We start from the raw sequence: 23,351 nt of genomic DNA on the forward strand, positions 1-23,351 counted from the left end.
CCACCTCTAGAAGGTAGACTTTACAAGTACAGAGACCTCATATGTCCTATTTACTACAGTATCACCAACACCTAGAGTGCCTAGTTCCTAGGAAGTGCCACGAGCCTGAAATCCAGCAAGTCTTGTAATGGCCCAGTGCAGGGGCAGCTCACAGAAAGTGCATGTGTGGCTTAGCTGGGGTATAGAGGTCTGGGATTCCAATGGTTTTGCATCTTGTCTTGGCAGGAGGAAGTGGGGAAGGCAGCCCCAAGCTGCAACATGAACTAATCATACCTCAGTGGAAGACTCCAGAAAGCCCCGTGAGAGAAAAGGTAAGACTCAAAAGACCTCATTTACATTGGCAGGAGTTGACAACTGAGGTTTGGGCTACCTGCTCAACTTTCTTATAATCCCAGTCATCACTATTAGTTCTGTTTCTGGCCCATTCTATCCTCTGGGTGCCCATTTTGGATATCACAGATGGGACTTTCCTTCTTTGTATGACAAACTTCTAGAACACTTCCAAATGCTATTAGTTGAGGAAATGAAAATTCACATTGATGCTGACACAAGCTAAGTGCAAATGTGTTGGTGTCACAGAATTCCCTTAGTCTTGATTAGAATTCATTAAATATTGTCATTGTTATTTTTGCTCTGCATAATACATACTTCATTTTCTTGAAGGAATAATGTACTTGGAGAGAAAAAGGATAATAATATAAACTATTTTAGTAAGAGGCAGGGTAGAGACCTAGTACTGGGGAACGTATCTTAAAATCCAGTAGGCTCCCCTGGCCAGAACACCAGGAAAATGCATAGGCTTTATCAAAGAGATTGGGAAGAAAACAAAACACATTGTCCTGTTCTTGTAGAGAGGACCTGTGCGTCTAGGATATTCTTTGTGGTTCTGTTTTTTGTTTTTTGTGTGTGTTTTTGTTTTGTTTGTGTGTTTTGACAGAGTCTCACTCTGTTGCACAGGCTAGAGTGCAGTGGCACGATCTCAGCTCACTGTAACCTCTGCCTGGCAGGTTCAAGTGATTCTCATGCCTCAACCTCCGGAGTAGCTGAGATTACACGTGTACGCTGCGAAGCCAGGCTAATTTTTGTATTTTTAGTGGAGACAGGGTTTCACCATGTTGTCCAGGGTGGTCTCGAACTCCTGACCTCAAGTGATCCGCCCACTTCGGCCTCCCAAAGTGTTGGGATTACAGGTGTCAGCCACTGTGCCCCACTGTGATTTTGGTTATTGCAGCCCAAGTGAGACATAAAAGGGCAGGAAAGGAAGATGTGGTTGTTGTGTGCCGGTAACCAGCTACGTGACCTACCACTTGCTGAAGTGGTGGACTTTCCTCATTTATAAAGCAGTGCTTAGAGACAATAAGGAGAAAAGAAAGCTGGGGAGAGGGGTTGTTTTCTAAGATCTCTTTGGGTTAAAACGATTTGTGATTTATTGGGCAACATATAGGAGCAAGATTACAGCAGGAAAGAGATGTGTCAGGAAAGACTTCAGACATTGTGGCTGTTGAATCTGGAAAGATAAATGGGAAGGAGCAACGTCCAGGATCCTTGAAGCTCTGGCCAGGATAATACAGACATGTCCAAAAAGGCCCCAACTTGGATTTACCAAGGGAACCTAACAGTGTAAATTTTAGGACAGGCCAAGTGCGGTGGCTCAAGCCTGTAATCCCAGCACTTTGGGAGGCTGAGGCAGGAGGATCATTTGAGGCCAGAAATTTAAGACCAGCCTGGGGTAAGATACTGAGATCCTATCTCTACAAAAAAAAAAAAAAGAAAGAAAGAAAGAAAATTAGCTAGTCCTAGCGGTGTGGGTTGTAGTCCCAACTACTCTGGAGGCTGAGGTGGGACGATCGCCTGAGCCCAGGAGTTTGAGGTTATAGTAAGATATGGTTGCATCACTGTCCTCCAGTCTGAGTGACAATGCGAGACCCTGTCTCAAAAAAAAAAAAAAAAAAAAAAATCAGGACAAATAAAAACAAATAACATTTTGTCCTGAAGGCAGTAAACACATGGAATTCATTTCATCAAAAAGTAGGAGATGCTGAAAATAGCTTCAGGAAAAGTCTTGACAAATTAATGGATGGTCGTCCTAGAACAAATTACTTTTAACAATTAAGATGTTGGGTATTGCAACCTATTCATACTGCCTGAGAAATGGACCTGCTGCTTTTTATAGAGGCTTCTTTGTTCTCTCCAGATGTGGATGCTGGGCATCCTCAGGAAGGACCTGAGAACAAAGCAGAGGACCAGATCCTGTCTTTGTTCCCAACCATTGTCTGCCCAGCATATGGGTCATTATATTCTATAGGTATAGTCAGCATAGTGCCTGGCATCATAAATATTTGTTGAATGAACAAATGAATGAATGTCAAAGAGAGAGAGACTAGAGGCTGGATTTCACTTGGGCCTCTCATTCTCTGAACATTTTTTTCTTCACTTTTTCTCACCACTGACTTAAAGCTCACATTCATTAAACATTAACTGAATACTTATACTGTATACTAAATATTATACGAGATCTTAAGGGGAATGCAAATATAGGACAGATTTCCAATACCCCATGGAGCTGAAGATCTATTTAATCTATACTGAAGGAGAAAGAATTTTTAACCCATCCCTAGGAGAGGGATAAATGGTGGGTCAGCTCCCTGTACTTCCTGGGAGAGGAGAGCTGATGGTGCCTCTTCTTAATACAGAGTGGAGTTTCATCAGAAAAGCAGATCAGTAGAGCTGGACAGAAAAGCTTCATAGATCCTTAAAATGCAGTTTCATTGTTTTGCTTGAAATGCCCCATAGAAAAAGGGAACATCCTTTTTTAACTGTCGGTGCCTGAGCACCTTCCAGAATAGAGAGAATTATTTTTGGATCACCCACATAAAAATAAAGATTACTACTCCTGGTGGGGTGAGGTGGCTCATGCCCTGTAATCCCAGCACTTTGGGAGGCCGAGATGGGTAGATCACCTGAGGTCAGGAGTTCGAGACCAGCCTGGCCAACACAGAGAAAGCCCATCTACTAAAATTACAAAAATTAGCCAGGCATGGTGGTGCGCACCTGTAATCCCAGCTACTTGGAAGGCTGAGCACGAGAATGGCTTGTACCTGGGAGGTGGAGTTTGCAGTGAGCCAAGATTGGGCCACTGCACTCTAGCCTGGGTGACAGAGCAAGACTCTGTCTCAATAAAAAAAAAAAAATTACTATTCCTGCTGCAGCTTGTGTCTCTTTGTGGGAAGGGTGATAGTGCTTTGATTTGGGGCAGTATTCATTTTCTGTGGGGGCAGTGACATACATGGTTACCTACCTCTTGGATGAGGGAATCACTGTAGCTCTATTGCTATGTGGTCTTTCTTTCTTTCTTTTTTGTTTTGTTTCATTTAGATGGATTTTCCTCTTGTTGCCCAGGCTGGAGTGCAATGGCATGATCTCGGCTCTCCGCAATCTCCGCCTCCTGGGTTCAAGCGATTCTCATGCCTCAGCCTCCCAAGTAGCTGGGATTACAGGCATGTGCCACCATGCCGGGCTAATTTTGTATTTTTAGTAGAGACAGGGTTTCTCCATGTTGGTCAGGCTGGTCTCGAACTCCCCACCTCTGGTGATCCGTCCGCCTCGGCCCCCAAAAGTGTTGGGATTACAGGCGTGAGCCACTGTGCCCGGTCTGTGTGGTCTTTCTTAAATGCCCTCTTGGGGCTGGGTCCCTGATGCTCAGTGTGATTGGGCGGAGCACTGGCTCAAAAACTCCATAAAGTGGCAAACGATCTGCAACCAGAATAGGTGTTGGCAGGGCTGAATCAGGGCATGACAAACAGAGAAGTGAATCTCTTAGTGAAAGTTATTGGTCAAACATCTCCCCAGCTTCCTACTCCGGTTGGTTTGAAATGTTCCTTCTTGAGATGAAGTAATACGATTAATTAGGCAATGATCAGGGTTGCCCAAGAGTCCTTGAGCGGAACGTTCAGATCTCATCATAGCCCTTGGTGACCGCAGAGTCTCAGAAATGCCCAAATCCTAATGCAGAGTGGGGTTTGCAGCGAGGAAGGGGAATGTGCTTAGAAGAGGTAGGCCTCTAACCAGAGGTGGCAGAACAGGTGACCTACTTCCTCAGACATGCAAGAACTAAGCTTTCAGGTCAACCTTATAAGGGCTAGAAGCTCTACTCTAGCAATGACTTTTGTGGATTGAAAGGGACTTCAAGAATTTATCTGCTGGGTGAGGTGGCTCACGCTTGTGATACCAACACTTTGGAAGCCTGAGTTGGGAGGATCACCTGAGCCCAGGAGTTCAAGATCTCCCTTGGAAACATGATAATACCACAGTATCTACAAAAAATTTAAAAATATTAGCCCAGTGTGGTGGCATGCACCTGTGGTCCCAGCTACTCAGTATGCTTGAGCCTGGGAGGTTGAGGCTGCAGTGAGCCGTGATTGTGCAACTGCACTCCAGCCTGCACGACAAAGCAAGACCCTGTCTCAAAAAAAAGTTGTCAGTTCCTTAGTCCCAAAATAGAGAGCTTATGTTTAAAACACTCCAAAGAATCTGTTCTGTTTTAAATATGTAAATAGCTTTTTTAAATAAATAATTTATTTCTTCAAAAACAGTTCAGTAGCCTTAAGTTGAATTGTTGAAGCATGGAGGTTTATTATGACTTGGTTTTTAAATTTCTTTGAAATTTTCCACAATAATAAGGTAAAAAGAGATTAATAAAAGTTATTTTCTTCAACTATGAAAGCAACTATAAAAATGTGGAAAGATATGCAGAAGAAAACAAAATTAACTCATGATCCTCTTGCCTAGAGTAAGTATGGTAACCGTTAGGCTTATTTCTCTTTACATTTTTCCCTTTGCAAAGTGTATTTAAATAAAACATTCAGTGTTTTATTTTGAGGTTTTATGACTAATGATTTTAGTGTACATTTTGTCAATAATTTAACAACTACTTAAAGTTGCTGCTTTTAATGACCATTCAGTGTTCTGTCATATGAATGGATCATCATTTATTTAACCATTCTCTAACAGGTTATATTTAGGACAGTGAGGTTACATTTCATTATTCATTACTTTTATTTTATTTATTTATTTATTTTTGAGATAGAGTCTTGCTCTGTCGCCCAGGCTGGAGTGCAGTGGCATGATCTTGGCTCACTGCAACCTCTGCCTCCCAGGTTCAAGCGATTCTCCTGCTTCAGCCTCCTGAATACTATAGGTGTGCACCACCATGCCCAGCTAATTTTTGTATTTTTAGTAGAGATGGGGTTTCACCGTGTTGATCAGGCTGGTGTTGAACTCTTGACCTCAAGTGATCCACTCGTCTTGGCCTCCCAAAGTGCTGGGATTACAGGTGTGAGCCACTGTGCCCAGCCCATTATTCATTATTATAAGTAATAAATTTCCTTCTATACAAACCTTTGCTTGTGCCTCCTTTTATTCCTTTCAAACAGCCTCACATTCCTGAGTCTAAACATTTTTTTTTTTGAGACAGTGTCTTGCTCTGTCACCCAGGCTGGAATGCAGTGGCACGATTTCAGCTCACGGCAACCTTCGCCTCCCAGGTTCAAGCAATTGCCTCGGCCTCCTGAGTAGCTGGGATCACAGGTGCCCACCCCATGCCTGGCTAATTTTTGTATTTTTGGTAGAGACAGGGTTTCACCATGTTGGCCAGGCTGGTCTCAAACTCCTGCTCTGCCTGCCTCAGCCTCCCGAAGTGCTGGGATTACAGGCGTGCACCACTGTGCCCAGCCGAGTCTGAACATTTTTAAACTCTCGGTGCATACTGTCATGTTATCTTTCAGAGAGTTGCCCTCGGTTTAATTTCTCAGTGGTAGGGATTGTGAGTGCCCACTTTACAGTGGGCATTGTGCATTGTGATTTAGAGTTTTAGATAACCTCTGGCACTTTGATGTTTTTCAAGGTACCTTATTATTAATTTTTTTTTTTTTCTGGAGGTGAAGAGAGGTGGTTTATTAGTGATGTTGAACATAGTTTTCGTGCTTATCAACCACTGGTATATGTTAAGTGATCCATTCTGGATGTGTAGTACCTGTAGCCACTACCAAACTGCTTATGTGTAAAATGTATCTACTTTCTGGCCTATAAAACCTTAATTTGAGGATCTCTTATTGCTTCCTCTGAGATGATTGGGGTTTTGCAAACTGAGAGTCAAAATGAAATAAGAACACCTACTACGAAGAGGATCCCCTAGTATTTTACAAGATAATAGGCAACATATATCATGGCTTGCTGTGTGCCGGGCACTGTGATACATTATTTATGCTGATTATCTCACTCAGTCCTTACAAGATCCCTATCAAATTGACTACTACTATCTCTGTATCCTACATGAAGAAACTGAGATGTGGGGAGGCTAAGCAACATGTCTGACTTCACACAGCTGCCGGTGTCAGAGTCGGCGCTTGAATCCAAATCTGACTCTGCAGGACATTTAGTGCTGGAGATTGTATTTTCCAGTGTTTCCCTTCACTGCACCACATACATACACTTACACCACATTGCAGCCTGGAGTTTCTTCCCTATGCCTTTCAGGAGAAAGCAGATGGGGGAAGGATTTGGGTCATTCTGGGATTGAGGTCGTTTTACATGTAGGCTGGAAATGCAATTGACCTTTGCTCATTCACTTCCTGTGGATCAATGTCTGAGCACTGTGCTAGATGCTGTGCCTGACTCTGGGAGCCTGGGTGCCAGGTTTTAGGAACTGACATTGTTTTGTTGTTGCTTTTAGCATCCACTCAAAGCTGAGCTCAGGGTAATGGCTGAGGGGCGAGAACTGATCCTGGACCTGGAGAAGAATGAGTAAGTGGACTCCTCCTTTGTCTAAAATGAAACAAATAACGTCTGTGTCAATGCCGGACACAGGTGTCGCTGTTCTGGAAGGAAGCAGTTAATGGAGTGACCCCAAGCTCTCAGTCCTTGGTTCCTTTCAGGCAGCATCTTGCAAAGTCATGAGGCTTTCCACAGCCTCTTGACTTGATGTGAGATTGCTGGACTGCTAAATGTGTTGCTAAAATTTCCTTAGGCAGTATTTCAGGGGTCCCTGGAGTTCACTGCGGGCACACAAAGGTCTGTGTATGTGTGAGATTAAGGGAGTGGATGGACTGGAGGTCTTCGGCAGCTGCCTTACTAGCGCCAGCCCAGTGTGTGGCAGGAAATGAAGGAAATTAGAGGAAAACAGCAGAGGGGAGCAAGCAAAGCAGGGGTGTGCTGGGGCTTGGCGCCTCAGACTCAGATGGTTCCATGTGTTCTGTGTCAGCTGCATCTGAGATTTTGCCAATAGGGCATCGTCAACAGTCTCCTGGCTTCATCGAGCCCGGCTCTTCCATCTTCCTAACCCCATTCATCTTGGGTGGTAGCCTGACTCAGAGGCACTTGTGCATTGATTGGCCATCAGATGCAGTCATATCTGGATTCATTTAAGGGAGGAGGTGAATGGGCATGAGGCATGACTATGTCTGTGGCCCATTCTTTGGCCATTCCCCATCTACTTAGCTGTGAAGAGCTCTCCTTACTTGGCCGAGGGGCTCTGAAAACCTTTGGTATTTCCCCACCCACCATCCCACTTTTCGTTTTGCCACACAGATGTCGCAGATAAGGCTGCATGGCTTGGAGAGCTGCCTGTCTCCTCTTGGCAGCCTCCAGAACCCCCTGGAAGCCAATGAGTAATCAAATGCATCACTGCCAAGAAAAGGATGAAGAAGGACCTTCCTGTATACAAAAGGATGGGAATGACTTTTAGGCTTGGGTGGAAAGGGAGAATATAATTTATTCCAAATTTGGGCTTTTTGGGCACTTGCAAAGGAGGGTGAGTGCTGTCCCGAGTATGGTTAAAATACAACTCGAAGCTTGTGCAGTGGTGGTGCTTCATCTGCATCCTTCCTCTGCCTCCAGGACATGGTGGCCTCGGGAAGCCAGAAAGATGGGGATCACAGTCATTTTTGTTTCTCTCCTCTTGAGAGTAAAGCCAGTTCAGGCTGTGTTTCTTCTCTCTGTTGTTCCTGGAATAGACCTGGCCAGCTGCATCCCCAGACAGTGCAGCAACTATTAGCCCTGGATTTTTCCTTGCGTTGTCTCTTCCTTTGGTCCTACAAGAAAAGGCCCTTAGAGGATTTGTTCTTGACTGTGTCTCTCAGGGGCCTGCCTTTGTTTCTCATGGCCCCAGCCCATTAGCTCTAGTCTAAGTGTTCCCTGTTGTTGCCTGTGTCTAGTCTCTCCTGTTCTGCCCCCAGTAGAGCCTGTGGCTCTTCAGCTTCCTCTGGTCAGCCCAAGTGATAGTGTTGATGTTGTGGGAAAATCTTTAGGAGTTGGTCTCTGGCCAAGCAGGAGTCCCAGGACTCAAGTCTCTGTCCTTCCCTCCTATTTTGAAACATTTGCTAGAGACCATAGGAAGTTGAAGCAGGAAGATGCCTTCGAAAACACTGAATGGAATGATCTTAGAAAACTCTGAAATTATGGATACAGAAATTTTGATTCAGAGAGGGATAGGCATTTGTCTGAGGCCACCCAGCAGGTAAATGAAAGAGCTGAAACTAGGATCATGTGTATTCTTGGTGTGAGTCTGGAGTTACAGAATGTGACCCACGGCAAATGGCTGAATCTTTTGGAACTTCAGTGTCCTTGTCTGTAAAATGAGGGTAATAAGGCCAGCCTCGTGGGATGGTTGTGAGGATAAATGAGGTGAAGTGCAGGAAGTGCTTGCAGAGCGCATGGTGAGTGGCCAGCCACTGCTGGGATTTTTATTGTCCCACACTGAGGCTCCAGAGGAGAACCCATGGCTGTGGTTCTAGCATCTGCTTTTCCGAGAGCACCTCTCGTTTCCCATTGAGCCACATGGGGCTGGATGTGGTTCCTGGCCTCCTTGAGTTGGCAGAAGGCAGCAGAGTTGGTAAAAATGGAAGCAGCAGAGCCAAGCAATATGACCTCACCAGGTGTTCCTGGGGGACGGCTTCCTGCTATTTTCATCCAAATTGGGCTTTTTGTTTTGAACATGTGTTAGTGAGCGGAACTCCAACTGCACACGACTTCCTAGTGTGTTTATTTCCCAAAGCCTTCTCATTCATGGTGCGTGCGAGTCCGGATTCAAAACAGCTTTGGAGTGGGGGAAATGATTTTCTAATTTTTCAAATCACTGTGTTGAAGTTTCTATAATCTCATGATATTTGGGGGAAACTAGACCCTGGGCCAAGCCATTTCTCAGCCTCTGGTTCTCAACCTGCTTGATCAACGTATTCATTTTTAAAAATCTACTGTGCCTCTGTGTTATTTCAGGCACCAGTGCAGGTACTGGGGATAAAGCTGTGAATAAAACAGTTCAGCCTTTATGGAGCTTCTATTCTAGTGGGAAGCGGTAAGCAGACAAGTGAGTGCACCGTCTGTCAGGTGATGGGTGCTGTGTAGGAGACAGAGAAACATAGGGAGTGGGGCCAGAGGAGTGTGGAGGTGGAATGGGAGCTGCTGTTTCTGAATGGCAGTCAGGGAAGGCCTTGCAGGTGAACTGATACTTGAGCCAAGACCTGAAGGAGGTGATGGAGTGAGCCATGTGGGCAGCTGAGAGATGACAATTCCAAGGAGAGGGAACAGCCACGTTCAAAGGCCCTAATAGACGATGAAGGTTTCCACTCTCCATCTGTACATTTCCCCATACACTGGATTCTCAGGTCTACCGGGAGCAGTGAGCCACGGCTTCTGGGACTCTAGGGGGAAGGAGAGGACATTTTAAATTTCTTTTTCATCATCCTGCCGTGTCTGGCCTTCTCCCATCAAATCAAAGCCCACGTGTTAATGCATGGCCCAAAATAGCAGTGAGCAAGCCTTTAATGGAATTCACACATGGAGAGATTGCCAAGAATGGTGAGGATGGAAAGGCATGGGGCATGGGCCGGGAGAGGAGGGGGAACACAGCAAAGGGAGCTTCAGCTCAGGCGGCAGACACACTGAGGTGTCCTACAATAGCACGGAAGCCAGCAGCCTTTTTCTGCTTTGAAGCAACTCAGGATAAACGGATGACATCCATGAGAGGCACACGTTCTTTTTTTCTATTGAGTGCAGGTGAGAAACTGTGACCCTTTAGGGATAATCTGAGCATTCCTTTTGTGTCGGTTATTCCTGTGTTCAGATCCTGGCTCTGCCACTTACTACCTTGTAGCCTCTTTAAGCCTCAGTCTGTGCATCTGGGGTTTAATTATAGTCCCATGTCACAGAGCCACAGGGAGGATGAAATGAGATGGTACAGGTGAAGGACCTAGCAGAGTGCCTTGTTTGTATTCCAAGCTCAAGGTTGCTGTGATTATTTCTTGCTCATTGTTTTTAAATTGCCAAAGCAAATCATGCTTATTGTAAAACATGTAGCAATTCCAAATAAACAAAAGAATGAAAGTTTTCCCCCCACAAGGAAAATCCACTGCTGTTTGGTGTGCAGACCCTGGACGTTTTCTATGCGTACAAGAACGTGCACATGAATCCTCACAGACACAATCATGTACAGACACAGTCACACAGAAGCTGCTATTTTTGTTGAGGAGGGAGGAGCAGAAATGAGATTATGCCAGACATATTGCTCCAGCATTTCCTTTTTTGAACTCAATTGGATGTCATGAAGACAGTCTTCTGCTCCAATAAAGTATATATTACATTGTTTAATATTTATATACACACGTAATCACATAATTTGCAAAGATTGGTGCATAGCTGCTGTTTGGAGAAACTTGTGATTGAGGCAGTGTGGTACAGTGGCCATAGCATTGACCTCAGAGATTGATGATGTGGAATTGGTCAACAAGCCAGCCAGCTCCCCTGAGCCTCAGCTTTCTCATCTGTAAAATGCAGATTTTGGCCCCGGATAGGCTCGGAAGGCTCTTCCTGCATTACCTCTTTAAAGCATGCTGTGTGAGTAGAAAAATGTCAAAGAAGTCTCTGCCTCAGGAAATTTGCTGTACCTTGGAGACATCCTGGGAAATAGTGGGCAGTGGGATCAAGGAAAAAGGTGCCCCAAATCACGGGACCTTGAAGTTGGGGATGAACTTCTAGGTCAGAACCTGGCAGTTCAGGCAACAGAAAATACAAGAAGGGAAACTACAGAGCAGAACTTATAGACTGCTGTTTGCACAACAGATTTGAGCATTAATCCATATTTTTTCTCCATGTTCTTCTCCTCTTGTCCTAAGACTACCTCACCAACCCAGGAACCCATATTTGACAAAAACTTGTTTGCTGAAATCAAATGGAATCCTCCTTAGTTAGCTACAGGCATCCAGGGAGATGAACAGGGTTATGTGAACCCTGCCACTGTCTCCTGTCCTTTCTTGGCTTTTTCCCAAAAGGAGGGCACACTGAATTGCTCAGCCAGATTCCCGGATGCTCGCTGGGCCACATTACTAGTGAGCAGGATCACTCTATTACAAGATCACCTTCAAAAGCAAATGAACAGCTCAACTAGTAGGCACTTTGCCCAGAGGTTCTTTGGCCATATGCTTCTGTCTTCTAGTATCTTAAACACATTCTAGGACTCTCATCTCTTCAGTATACTGTCCTTCCTCAAGTCCAAATGACGATGGCTTGAGAAAGGGAGAGACGTCCTTTGGTCTCACCCCATCCATTTGTGCTCCAGCTCAGTTAGCTAAAGAGATCCTATTTGCTCAAGTTTAGTTAATAAGAATGGGTGTTTGTTTTCTTTTGTAAGTATGTCGACCTCCAAACCACCTGGGGAACAGCAATTGTCAAGGCAGAATTTGGCCTTTAGAGGTTTACTGATTTTAATACCCATCATTACCTCCCACTTTAATCTTTCTTCCTATCCCTAACTTCTTATCAGTCCTTCAGTGATATCACAGGGAAGGAGAAGGCTTTTGTTGTTCTGGAAATCAAACTACAGTCCGGAAAATTAACAGTCATTCAGTGCTAATGGAGTAATCTAGCTCCCTAACATTCTCGTTTTTCCTCGAGTCCATTATACAATTTGGATTGCATAACATTGGTAGAATTGAAGAAGGTCAGAATTAGCAGGCCGGAAGGGAATTTTTCAGCAACACACACGGCAGATTAGTTACCATCTCCTATTCCTGCACTTGTTTTTCAAGGAGGCCTGGTAGAAATAGTAGCAGACCCAAGGCAGAACCCTGAATACCACTTAGGCAGTGGAGCTCTCCCCACTTCCACCCTCCCAGCTTCCTCCCGGGTCAAGAGTAGACTTTAACATCTTACCTAGGATAAAGGACAGCTCTCTTTGACCCTCTCTTGTCAGGAGCTTCATTTGTTGTTGGCAGAATTCAATTTCCTGGATCAAAGAGCAGCTTAGAAAGGCTTACATGGTATCCCAATGCTCTTAGTAAACCATGCTTCACTGAGTTGCATTTAAATGAGTCATAAACATATGGATTACATTGCACTTAAAATACACATGGCTCAAGAAATTAAAGGATATCATTTTTTTAACCAAGTATTTGGCAGATCTAAAGTATTCAAAATGTTTTTCCAAACTCTACGTGCAGCTGTACTCCTCATTCCCCATGGCTAAGGTTGTATAACCCAGGGAGACGGGTGCTGAGGAAACAGTTGGATGAATGGGTGGGGACCCCAGAATTTGATGAGAGCTGCCTGTGGTATCTGGAATTTTCTTCAAATGTTCTTTGGAAGTATCAAGAACTGGTTTAACCCTGCTGTGTTGATGCTGAAGGCAGTGAATGCATGAGTGGATTTAAATTCCAAGTGCTGTGCTAGGCATGTCGTCCCAGAGAGACCTGGTAGTACTGTTTGAGATGTAGTTTCTAATTGTAGCTTTGTAGGCTGAGAATGATTTCATTTGCAATTCCCATGTTGTCCCAAATGCCTGGAGTTGCAGAACAAATGGATTGCTAGCCAGTCTGATGTGATTTTTGTATAAGCCAAACTCTCAACCCCACCCCTGCATAAACAGGGTCTCCATTTGCAATGTACTGAATGTTTCTGTCTCCCTTCAAATTCTTATATTGAAATCCTAGTCCCCAAGGTGATGGTATTAGGAGGTGGGGCCTTTTGGAGATGATTCGTTTATGAGGGCTCTGCTCTCATGAATAGGATTAGTGCCCTGATAGAAGAGACCCCAGAGAATTAGCTCACCTTTTCCACCAGGTGAAGACACAGCTAGCAGCTACCATCTATGAACCGGAGAGAGGGCCCTCACCAGACGCCAAATCTGCTGATCCCTTGATCTTGGACTTCCCAGACTCTAGAACTGTGAGAAGTAAATTTGTTGCTTATTTGCTACCCAGGTTATGCTGTTTTGTTATAGCAGCTCAAATGGACTAAGATGCCATTATTTCTAAATTGTTGGAAACATGATATCATTTTCTTAGGGTCCATTGCTTAAGCTCAGACTCAGTAATAAGCCTGGTGATCTGAAGGGATGCAGCTTCATGATACACTTGCCTGAAGTATCAGAGTGCATCCAAAATTGAAATAGCCTAGATGTGTTGATTCCGAAAGCCATGTGCACACAAGCCTTAAACGTCCTAATCCATAGAGTAGAACAGATTTGGACTTTGGTCCCAGAGACCCCAATTCAATTCCAGATACTGAGACTTCCTGGTTGGGTGGTCTTTGGTACGTCACTTGCCTTCTAAGTTTTACTTCTTCATCTGTATTCATAGTAATACTACTTGTAGTATTACTACCAGGTGTAGTGGCTCATGCCTGTAATCCTAGCACTTTGGGAGGCTGAAGCGGGTGGATCACTCGAGCTCAGGAGTTCGAGACCAGCCTGGGCAATGTGGCAAAACCCTGTCTCTACCAAAACCAACCAACCAAACAAACAAAAACCCCCACAAAAATTAGCCAGGCATGGTGGCACATGCCTGTAGTCCCAGCTACTCAGGAAGCTGGGGTGGGAGGATCTTTTGAGCTCAGGAGGTGGAGGTTGCAGTGAGCTGAGATCATACCACCACACTCTAGCCTGGTTGACACAGCTAGATGCTGTCTCAAATAATAATAATACTCACTGCTTTGTGAGCGTTTGCTGAGAATGGATACCTTGGAAAAGGCACTTCACACAGTGTCTTATTGAATCCTCATGGCAACCCTTTGAATGAGATATTGTCTGCATTTTGTAATGAAACTCAAGCACAAGGAGTTTAAGTAATTTACCCAGTATTGGGCATAGCCAGGAGTCAAACTCAGGCCTGCCTGCCTCCTACTACATTATAGCACTCGCATAGAAAATAGAGACATTGATACCTTCATTGCAGGGTGTGGAAGGCTGAAAAATGCACCCTCTCCCCTCCAATGATAACCATATTCTAATCCCTGAAACATGTGGCAGAATCTTTGCAGATGTGATTAAGTTAAAGATCTTGAGGCCGGGCATGGTGGCTCACGCCTGTAATCCCAGCACTTTGGGAGGCCAAGGCAGGTGGATCATCTGAGGTCAGGAGTTCAAGACCAACCTGACCAATATGGTGAAACCCGGTCTCTACTAAAAATACAAAAATTAGCTGGGCGTGGTGGTGTGCCCCTGTAATCTCAGCTACTCGGGAGGTTGAGGCAGAAAAATTGCTTGAACCCAGGAGGTGGAGGTTGCAGTGAGCCGAGATTGTGCCACTGCACTCCAGCCTGGGCAATAGAGTGAGACTCCATCTCAAAAAAAAAGAAGAAGAAGAAGAAGAAAGAAAAAAATGGTTATAAAAACCTTGCTGATAAAACAGGTTGCAGTAAAGAAGAATCACTTGAGCCCGGGAGGCAGAGGCTGCAGTGAGCCGAGGTCACACCACTGCACTGCAGCCTGAGCGACAGAGCGAGACTCCGAGACTCCGTCTCAAACAACAACAACAATAACGATGACAAAGTTAAAGATCTTGAGATGGGAAGATTATCTTGGATTACCTGGATGGGCCCTAAATACAATGGCAAATATATTTGTAAGAGGGAGGCAGAAGGAGATTTGACTACAGACAGAACAGGAGACAGTGATGTGGCCACAGAGGCAGAGATTAGAGTGGTGCAGCCACGAGACAAGGAGAAGCTGGAAGAGGCAAGGAACAGATTCTCCCAGAGGGTGCGCAGCCCTGCTGACCCCTTGATTTTGGCCCAATAATACCGATTTCATTCTTCTGACCTCTCGAGCTGTGTGAAAACAATTTTCTGTTGTTTGACGCCACCAAATTTGTGACAATTTATTACACACTGGCCCCAGGAAACACACACACAGGGTTTGTGAGGTTAGGAGATAATGTATTACAATGTGCTTAGTACAACGTCTGGCACATAGCAAGCAGGTTTTCAATACATGCTAATTTGTATTAATGCAAAGTCCAGAAGAAATGTTTTCAAGTGTTTTGGGGATGCAAGTCATGACGTGTGGCCCTTGCAGCTTTCTTCAAGCATGAAAATGACAAGAGAAAAAAGCATATTGAGCAATAATCTGTGTAGTTATTGCTTATCGACATTACCTAAGTTCCGGGTCATGTTCTCTGATGCTGTGTCTGCCCTTAGGGAACTTCTGGCTGAGGATAACTAGGAATGATTGTCATGTATTAATAAATGGTGATAGCTAAAATGTAGGAGATGCCTGTATAACAGGCATTGTACTCTGGTATTTACCTGGGTCATCTCATTCACTTGTTACAACCAACCAGTGAAGAGTAGATTCCTATATTAGCCCTATTTGGCAGATGGGGACCCTGAGGTGTGGAGCAGTGTGACTTGCTCAAAGTCATGTGGGTGGGAAGGGCAGGGCCAGGATGTGAAGCTAGATCTGTTTGACTCCCAAGTCCAGGCTCTCAACAGGGGCAGTATATTGCCTCTCAGACGCATAGTCCTAGCTCAATATGCTTTGGGCTCTTCTTTGGTTAGCACTGGCATTTCTTCTCCACTATTCTACTCTCCCCCTTCCATTTCCTCCTACCCTTCCCAGGCCCTGGTTAGAATTTTCATGTCAGTGTAATGTGATAGTGTAATCCAGGCAGGTGTGGATCCCGAGCTTGGCTCCTTGCACTACCTGGAGGTATAAGCTTTGTCAAGTCGCTCAACCTTTGGGAGTCTCAGTTTTCTCATCTACGTGATGGGGATAATAACCTCATAGGATGTGTGTGGAATTCAATAACGTAATGCTCTTAAAGGATTTACAGGGTGCCTGGTGCACTATGAGAGCACAATAAATAGACACTGTTATTTGTGTTTTGCAGGGTCAGAAAAACATTTAAGAATGAAGTCAGAGGGAATTCCCCTGAGCTGGTTTCCAAATGTAATTAAGAAGGGTTGACCTTAAAATCCATTGCCCCTGGGAGGAAATTACTTCTGCTCTCCAGTGATGCCCAGTTTGACCTAATTGTGTCTCGAAAACACTGCTTTGCAGTGTTCTCCAGTGGGCCAAACTGTACCTCTTTTCTGTGCCTGCAGAATCAGATGAGGCCCTGAACTGTCCAATATGAGGTTGGGATTTGTCCACTGGTTCCGGCTCTCCTTCCAGGGAGCCACAGCCAGTGCAGCCAGGAAGGATGTCCACGGTTTTCTTTTGTCTCAAGCTTATTTCTCCTGGCTGCTCTTCAGCAGGAGCACGGGGTAAAATGAATGGGAGGAAGCTGTCAACTGCCCTGTTGGCCTTAGATGGACCCTTATCCGAACTAAGGGAAGCTGTGGACTTGGAGGAAGTCAGGAGTGCTTGAGTTTGGGGATCTCTTTATCATCAGGCTGCTTACCTTCAGATAACAACAACTGGCATTGAGGGAATGAGCATTTACCATGAACTTACTATTTTATGTAGATTTAAAAATCCCTATGTATATTTATATACAAATGAGGTCATACTGTATTCTTGGTTTTGTAACCTATTTTTTTTTCACTTGGAAATATAGCACGGGCATTATGAAAACATTTAAAAGATTTTACATGGAACTTTTTGGAATGTTTGACATTTTTCATAATAAAACTTCAGAGAAAAATTAAACAAGTTATAGAGTTTTTAAATGCATGGTATACTTGATATACTATTTTATAATTTGCTTTTTTATTTTTTGTCTTCAGTGTCTTTCCACATGAGCATATTTGTAGACCTGTTTCATTCTTTTTAATGGTGACATAGGATTCCACTGAATGGATGAATCAAAATTTATTAATTTCCTTATTAACTAACAGTTAGGTTTCTGATTTCTTGTTATTACAAATAATCCTAGTAATAGGATTGTACATAACCTGTAAGCACATTTGCAAGTATTTCTGTAGGACTATACCTAGATGTAGAGTTACAGGATCCTATGAGGTACATAATTAAAACGTTTTTAAATTTTGACAAGTTGTACCTCTCACTCCACAGATACCTCCCTAAAGACTGAATGTACCATTTTGCATTTATACAACAGCAGATACCTCCCCAAAGGTTGAATGTACCATTTTGCATTATGAGTATATTATAAATATGTCTCCATGTACCTTTATCATATTTAAAAAATTAATTAGAAGTTTTATTTTTACTTACTTTGTAGCCCATAAAACAAGTCTCAGTAATTTTACTTTTTCAACTTTTTTACTTTTTAATTTTTGTGAGTTCATACATAGTAAGTGTATATATTTATGGGGTACATGAGATGTTTTGATACAGACATGCAATGTGAAATAAGCACATAATGAAGAAAAGGGCACCCATTCCTTCAGGCATTGCAAACAGTCCAATTATACTCTTTATTTAAAAATGTACAGTTAAATTGTTATTGATGATAGTCACTTTGTTATGCTATCAAATAATAGGTCTTATTCATTCTTTCTATTTTTTTTTTTGTACCCATTAACTATCTGCATCTCCCCACTACACTTCCCAGCCTCTGGTAACCATCACTCTCTCTGTCCATGAGTTCAATTATTTTGATTTTTAGATCCTACAATCTCTGTGCCTGGCTTATTTCACTGAACGTAATGATCTCCAGTTCCATCCATGTTGTTGCAGATGACTGGAGCTCATTCTTTTTTATGGCAAAATGGTACTCCATTGTGTATATGTACCACATTTTCTTTATCCATTCATCCCAGATAGAGACTTAGGTTGCTTCCAAATCTTGGCTATTGTAAACTCTGCTGCAACAAACATAGGAGTGTAGATATGTCTTCAGTATACTGATTTCCTTTCTTTTTTTCTTTGTTTTTTGAGATGGAGTCCCACTCTGTCACCCAGGCTGGAGTGCAATGGCACAATCTCAGCTCACTGCAACCTCTGCCTCCCAGGTTCAAGCAATTCTCCTGTCTCAGCCTCCCAAGTAGCTGGGATTACAGGCATGCACCACCATGCCCGGCTAACTTTTTGTATTTTTAGTAGAGATGGGATTTCACCTTGTTGCTCAGGCTGGCCTCGAACTCCTGTTGCCCAGGCTGGTCTCGAACTCATGAGCTCAGGCAATCCACCCGCCTCAGCCTCCCAAAGTGCTAGGATTACAGGAGTGAGCCACCGCGCCTCGCACACTGATTTCCTTTCTTTTGGGTCTATACCCAGCAGTGGGATTGCTGGATCATATGGTAGCGTGACATAGTGGTTGTACTAATTTATATTCCCACCGACAATGTGCACAAGGGTTCCCTTTTCTCCACATCCTCACCTCACCAGCATTTATTATTGCCTGTCTTTCAACTGGGTGAGATGATATCTCATTGGAGTTTTTTTGTTTTGTTTTGTTTTGTTTTTTGAGACAGAGTCTTGATCTGTCCCCGAGGCTGGAGTGCAGTGGTGCGATCTTGGCTCACTGCAACCTCCGCCTTCCGGGTTCAAGTGATTCTCATGCCTCAGTCTCCTGAGTAGCCGAGACTATAGGTGCATGCCACCACACCTGGTTAATTTTTTTGTATTTTGTATTTTTAGTAGAGATGGGGTTTTGCCATATTGACCAGGCTGGTCTCAAACTCCTGGCCTCAAATGATCCATCCCAAAGTGCTGGGATTACAGGCATGAGTCACGGCACCCAGCTCGTTGTAGTTCTGATTTGCATTTCTCTGATGATCAGTGATGTTAAGCACCTTTTCATAGGCTTGTTTGCCATTTTTATGCCTTCTTTTGAGAAATGTCTATTCAAAGCTTTTGTCCATCTTTTGATTGGATTATTAGGTTTTTTTTTTCCTTATAGAGTTTTGTGAGTTCCTTATGTAGTCTCGTTATTAAGCCCTTGTCAGATGGGTAGTTTGCAGATATTTTCTCCCATTCTTTGGGTTGTCTCTTCACTTTGTTGATTGTATCCTTTGCTGTTTAGAAACTTTTTAACTTGTTGTGATCCCATTTGTCCATTTCTTCTTTGGTTGCCTGTGCTTGTGGGGTATTGCTCAAGAAATTTTGCCTGGACGAACGTCCTGGAGATTTCCCCCATGTTTTCTTGTAGTGGTTTAATGGTTTGAGGTCTTAGTTTTTTTTGCGGGGAGGGGACAGAATCGTGCTTTGTTGCTTAGGGCTGAAGTGCAATGGCGCGATCTCAGCTCATTGCAACCTCCGCCTTCTTGGTTCAATTGATTCTCCTGTTTCAGCCTCCCAAATAGCTGGGATTACAGGCGTGCACCACTACTCCAGCTAATTTTTGTATTTTTAGTAGAGACAGGATTTTGCCATGTTGACCAGGCTAGTCTGAAACTCCTGACCTCAGGTGATCCACCCGCCTTGGCCTCCCAAAGTGCTGGAATTACAGGCATGAACTACTGTGCCCAGCCTGAGGTCTTAGATTTAAGTCTTTAATCCGTTTTGATTTGATTTTTGTATACAGTGAGAGATAGGGGTTTAGTTTTATTCTTCTGCATATGGATATCCAGTTTTCCCACCATTTATTGAAGAGACTATCATATCATTTTCATGGCTGTGTGATATTATATTCTATGTGTATGCATGATTAACTCTTACAGTTTCTTATAATGAAAAATTATCAAACATGCAGAGTAGAGAGAATGATGTTATGAATCACTGTATACCCAACTGAATCAAAGAGAATTTACATGTAACATGAATATATAGAGGCAAGTTGCCCTTGGCTCCTCTACAAGTTTATATCTCACTACCCTTGTTGAGAGATCCTGTTTTCCCAAACACACCATTGAATTGATTATTGAGCTTGGGCAGACTCTTTAAACCCAAACTCTCTTGTCTTTTTTTTCCAAACAGCTTTACTGAGATATAACTCACATACCATATAGTTTACTCATTTAAAGTATACAATTTTATCTGTTTTAGTATATTTACAAAGTCGTGCAGCCATTGACATAATCTAATTTTAGAACATTTTCACCACTCCAAAAGGAAAACATTAGCAGTGTTATGAGTTGAATGGTGTCCCCCCAAACTCATATGTTGAAGTCGTTATCCCCAGTACCTCAAAGTGACCTTATTTGGAAATTGAGTTGTGGATGTATTTAGTTAAGATGAGATCATACTGGAGTATGGCAGATCTCTAATCCAACATGACTGGTATCCTTTTAGAAGGGGGAGGTTTGGAAACAGACACACACTCTGGGAGAATGCCATGTGAAGATTAGAGTTATGCCACCATAGGCGAAGGAACTCAGAAGCCTGGAGAGAGGCCTGGGATAAGCCCTTTCCTTGCACCTGCATAGAGAGCATGACACCTTGATCTTGGACTTTCAGCCTCAAGAACTGTGTGACATAGACTTCCAATTTTTAAGCCACTTGGTTTGTGATGCTTTGTTAAGGTAGTCCTAGAAAACAAGTACAGTCATTCTTCATTCTCCCCAACCCCACGTCAGTCCTGTGAAGCTGGCAATCTGATGTCTCTAGATTTACTTATTCTGGATGTTTCATATAAATGGGATTATACAATATGTGGTCTTTTTGACTGGCTATTTTCACTTTGGGTAATGTTTATGAGGTTTATTCATGTTGCAGTATGTATCAGTATTTCTTCTTATTGCTATATAGTATTACGTTGTATAGATATACCACATTTTGTTAATCCATTCATTAGTTGATAGATCTGCCTTTTAAACTTTATGTTTTAAATGCCTCATATGCCTTTTAAATCAAACATTCTGTAAGTTTGATTTCAGGGGATACTGATCAAGCACCTCTATGTAAAGTCCTGTGCTAGGTGCTGTAGAGATTAGGCATGAAAACAGGATATTCTTACCTTCTGGCAGTTTAGACTCTGTGGGAGAGAAAACAACATGCAAACAGCATAATCCAAGACAGATTACAAATTTACATAGTAGAATTGAAAGTAAAGTACTGCAAAGGCAAGAGGAGTGGGAATTTGTGACTGGGGAGGAGGGGAACCTTCCCTAATGGGGGTTACTTGGAATATTGTCTTGCAGAATGAAGGGAGGCTTTTGATGAGAGAGGGAGATGAGATGAATGGAGAATGAGAAAGGAATTCAGACTGAGAAAACAATGTGTAAACATTTGGTCTGGATCAAAGGGAACCTAAAACTATAGTGCTACTAATCTTTTAGGAATTTAATATCCCTAACTAGCCAAATCATTTGAATTCAGAAGAGTAATATGTTGAGGTTGGAGAATGGGTTGCTTTTCCTTCACTGGTGGGCTACCAGAGAATTTGAGTGGCATAGAGCTCAATATTTTAATTCTCCTGTTTTTGGCTTTGAGTTGTGTTCTCTTGCCTCAGGTAGACCCATGTGGTCAGGGAAGTAGGTGAGCTACTTCTAGGAAACATACTTGAAGTGCACTCTAAAGCTAGTCTGTATTTCTACACCTTGGAAGAGAAGCAGCTTTCCTCCCACCCCTCCCCACTGAAGAACAATTTGGGCCTAGCCAAGGGGATGGAGGTGTACTTGGTGGATGGAGCCCATGGATTGGAAGGGGCTGAGCACAAGGCAGTGATGGCTTCTTCACAACTTCTGTAGATGGGGAAGCCTCCTGAGATGCAAGGCTGGTGGGCGGGATGCAGGTGGATTTATGGATAAACATTTGGATTTGGGAGAGGCCCTTTTGGCCCTCTCTTTTCCCCCAGCTCCGAGGATGTGATTAATTTCTTCATCTAGGCTCTCTGGAAATTGGAGGGTGTTTCCTACTGTTTACCCTTTGTGCTTGGGCAATGGAGCATGACTATCCTGGAGAAAAATGAGAGGAGGGTGACAGTGTGGCCCCTGGACAGATTCTGTCCTGAAAATGAAACTACATTTACACTTCACCCAGGAGATATTTTTGATTTTGAGCAATTAATGTTTGCTTTTTCTTTATTTAGAACACAGTGATATACACAGACCTTTGGCTGACCCCTTGAATAAACTAAGTGAGTAGTCTTTTGGGTACTCTGGGGCAAGTTGTTAGGTCTTACACAAACTCAACTGGGGCAGGTATTGAGTCAGAGAATCCCTGACTTTTCTGGCAAGTCTCTTGCCAGTGTACTGGGCTTGAGCTCTGGACTACTCATTGAGAATTCCTAATTTATGTCGTTCCTTTCTTCTCTTCCTTCGTTAAACAAATATTGTGAGTGCCAACTATGTGGCAGGCACTGGGATAGGTCCTGGGTATTCCTGGGAAAATCAGTGGTGATCAAAATAGTCTCTGCCATCATGGGGCTTAGAACTTAGAAGAGGGGACAGATAATTAAACAGTTACATAACAATGTGGGGCTTGCTAGGAGGGAGGAAGTAGAGAGTACTGTAGGAACATGGGGAAGGGGAACTTCCTCTGGACTGGGGGCACGGGAAGTCTGATAGGAGGAAGTAAAGAAAAGGGGGAGTGTGGTGGTAGTGGAGAGTGTGGCAGAGTTGGCTCATGCAACAGCGAGTATGTGCCAAGCAGCACAAATCACAGGATCAAAGGCCCAAAGGCAAGAATGACATTGAAAATGAAAAGAAGTTCTCTATAGTTAGAACAGAGAGAAGGAGGAAGGAAATGATGAGAAGAAATTGGTGAGGCAGGCAGAGGTGAGTCCTTAAAGGGCCTTGCAGGCACCTTAAAGAGTTTGGACTTTTATCTCAAGGGCAATGGGAAGCGGATGAAGAATATTTTAAAAGTCACGTAGTGACAGCATCCAAAATGCATTTGAGAAGGACTAATTTAGGGAAGAGGTAGCTGATATAAAGAGAAGAGGATAGATTCCAGAGATATTTATAGGGTGGAATCATGGAAACTGGGAAATGGGTTGCATGTGGGCTGAGGGAGAGGGTGGTTTCAAGGGACAGTCCAAAGTTTCTAGCTTGAATAAGTAGCAGAATAGTTGTCTTAATTCATTTTGCATTGGCAAAACATAATCCTAGAGACTGGGTCACTTATAAAGAAAAGAAATCTGTTTCTCACAGTTCTGCTGGCTGGGAAGTCCGTTATCAAGGTACCAGCATCTGGTGAGGGCCTTCTTGCTATGTTACCCCATGGTGAAAGGCAGAAGGGCAAGAGAGCACACTTGCAGCCTCAAGCCCTTTTATAACAGCATTAATCCATTCATTAG

General features: G+C 43.5%; 1 protein-coding gene across 2 annotated transcripts in view; it reads left to right on the plus strand.

The window, feature by feature from the left end:
- Nucleotides 1-23,351, plus strand: part of ADAM19 (ADAM metallopeptidase domain 19) — a 98,816-nt gene that overhangs the window by 4,555 nt on the left and 70,910 nt on the right. For both annotated transcript variants that reach the window (XM_033180478.1, XM_033180479.1), the window contains exons 2-3: nucleotides 226-311; nucleotides 6,731-6,801. In XM_033180478.1, the coding sequence (XP_033036369.1) occupies nucleotides 226-311; nucleotides 6,731-6,801 (157 nt within the window). The remainder of the gene's footprint in view (nucleotides 1-225; nucleotides 312-6,730; nucleotides 6,802-23,351) is intronic.

The sequence above is a fragment of the Trachypithecus francoisi genome, unplaced genomic scaffold, assembly GCF_009764315.1.
Source record: "Trachypithecus francoisi isolate TF-2019V2 unplaced genomic scaffold, Tfra_2.0 Lachesis_group2, whole genome shotgun sequence".
NCBI lineage: Eukaryota > Metazoa > Chordata > Mammalia > Primates > Cercopithecidae > Trachypithecus > Trachypithecus francoisi.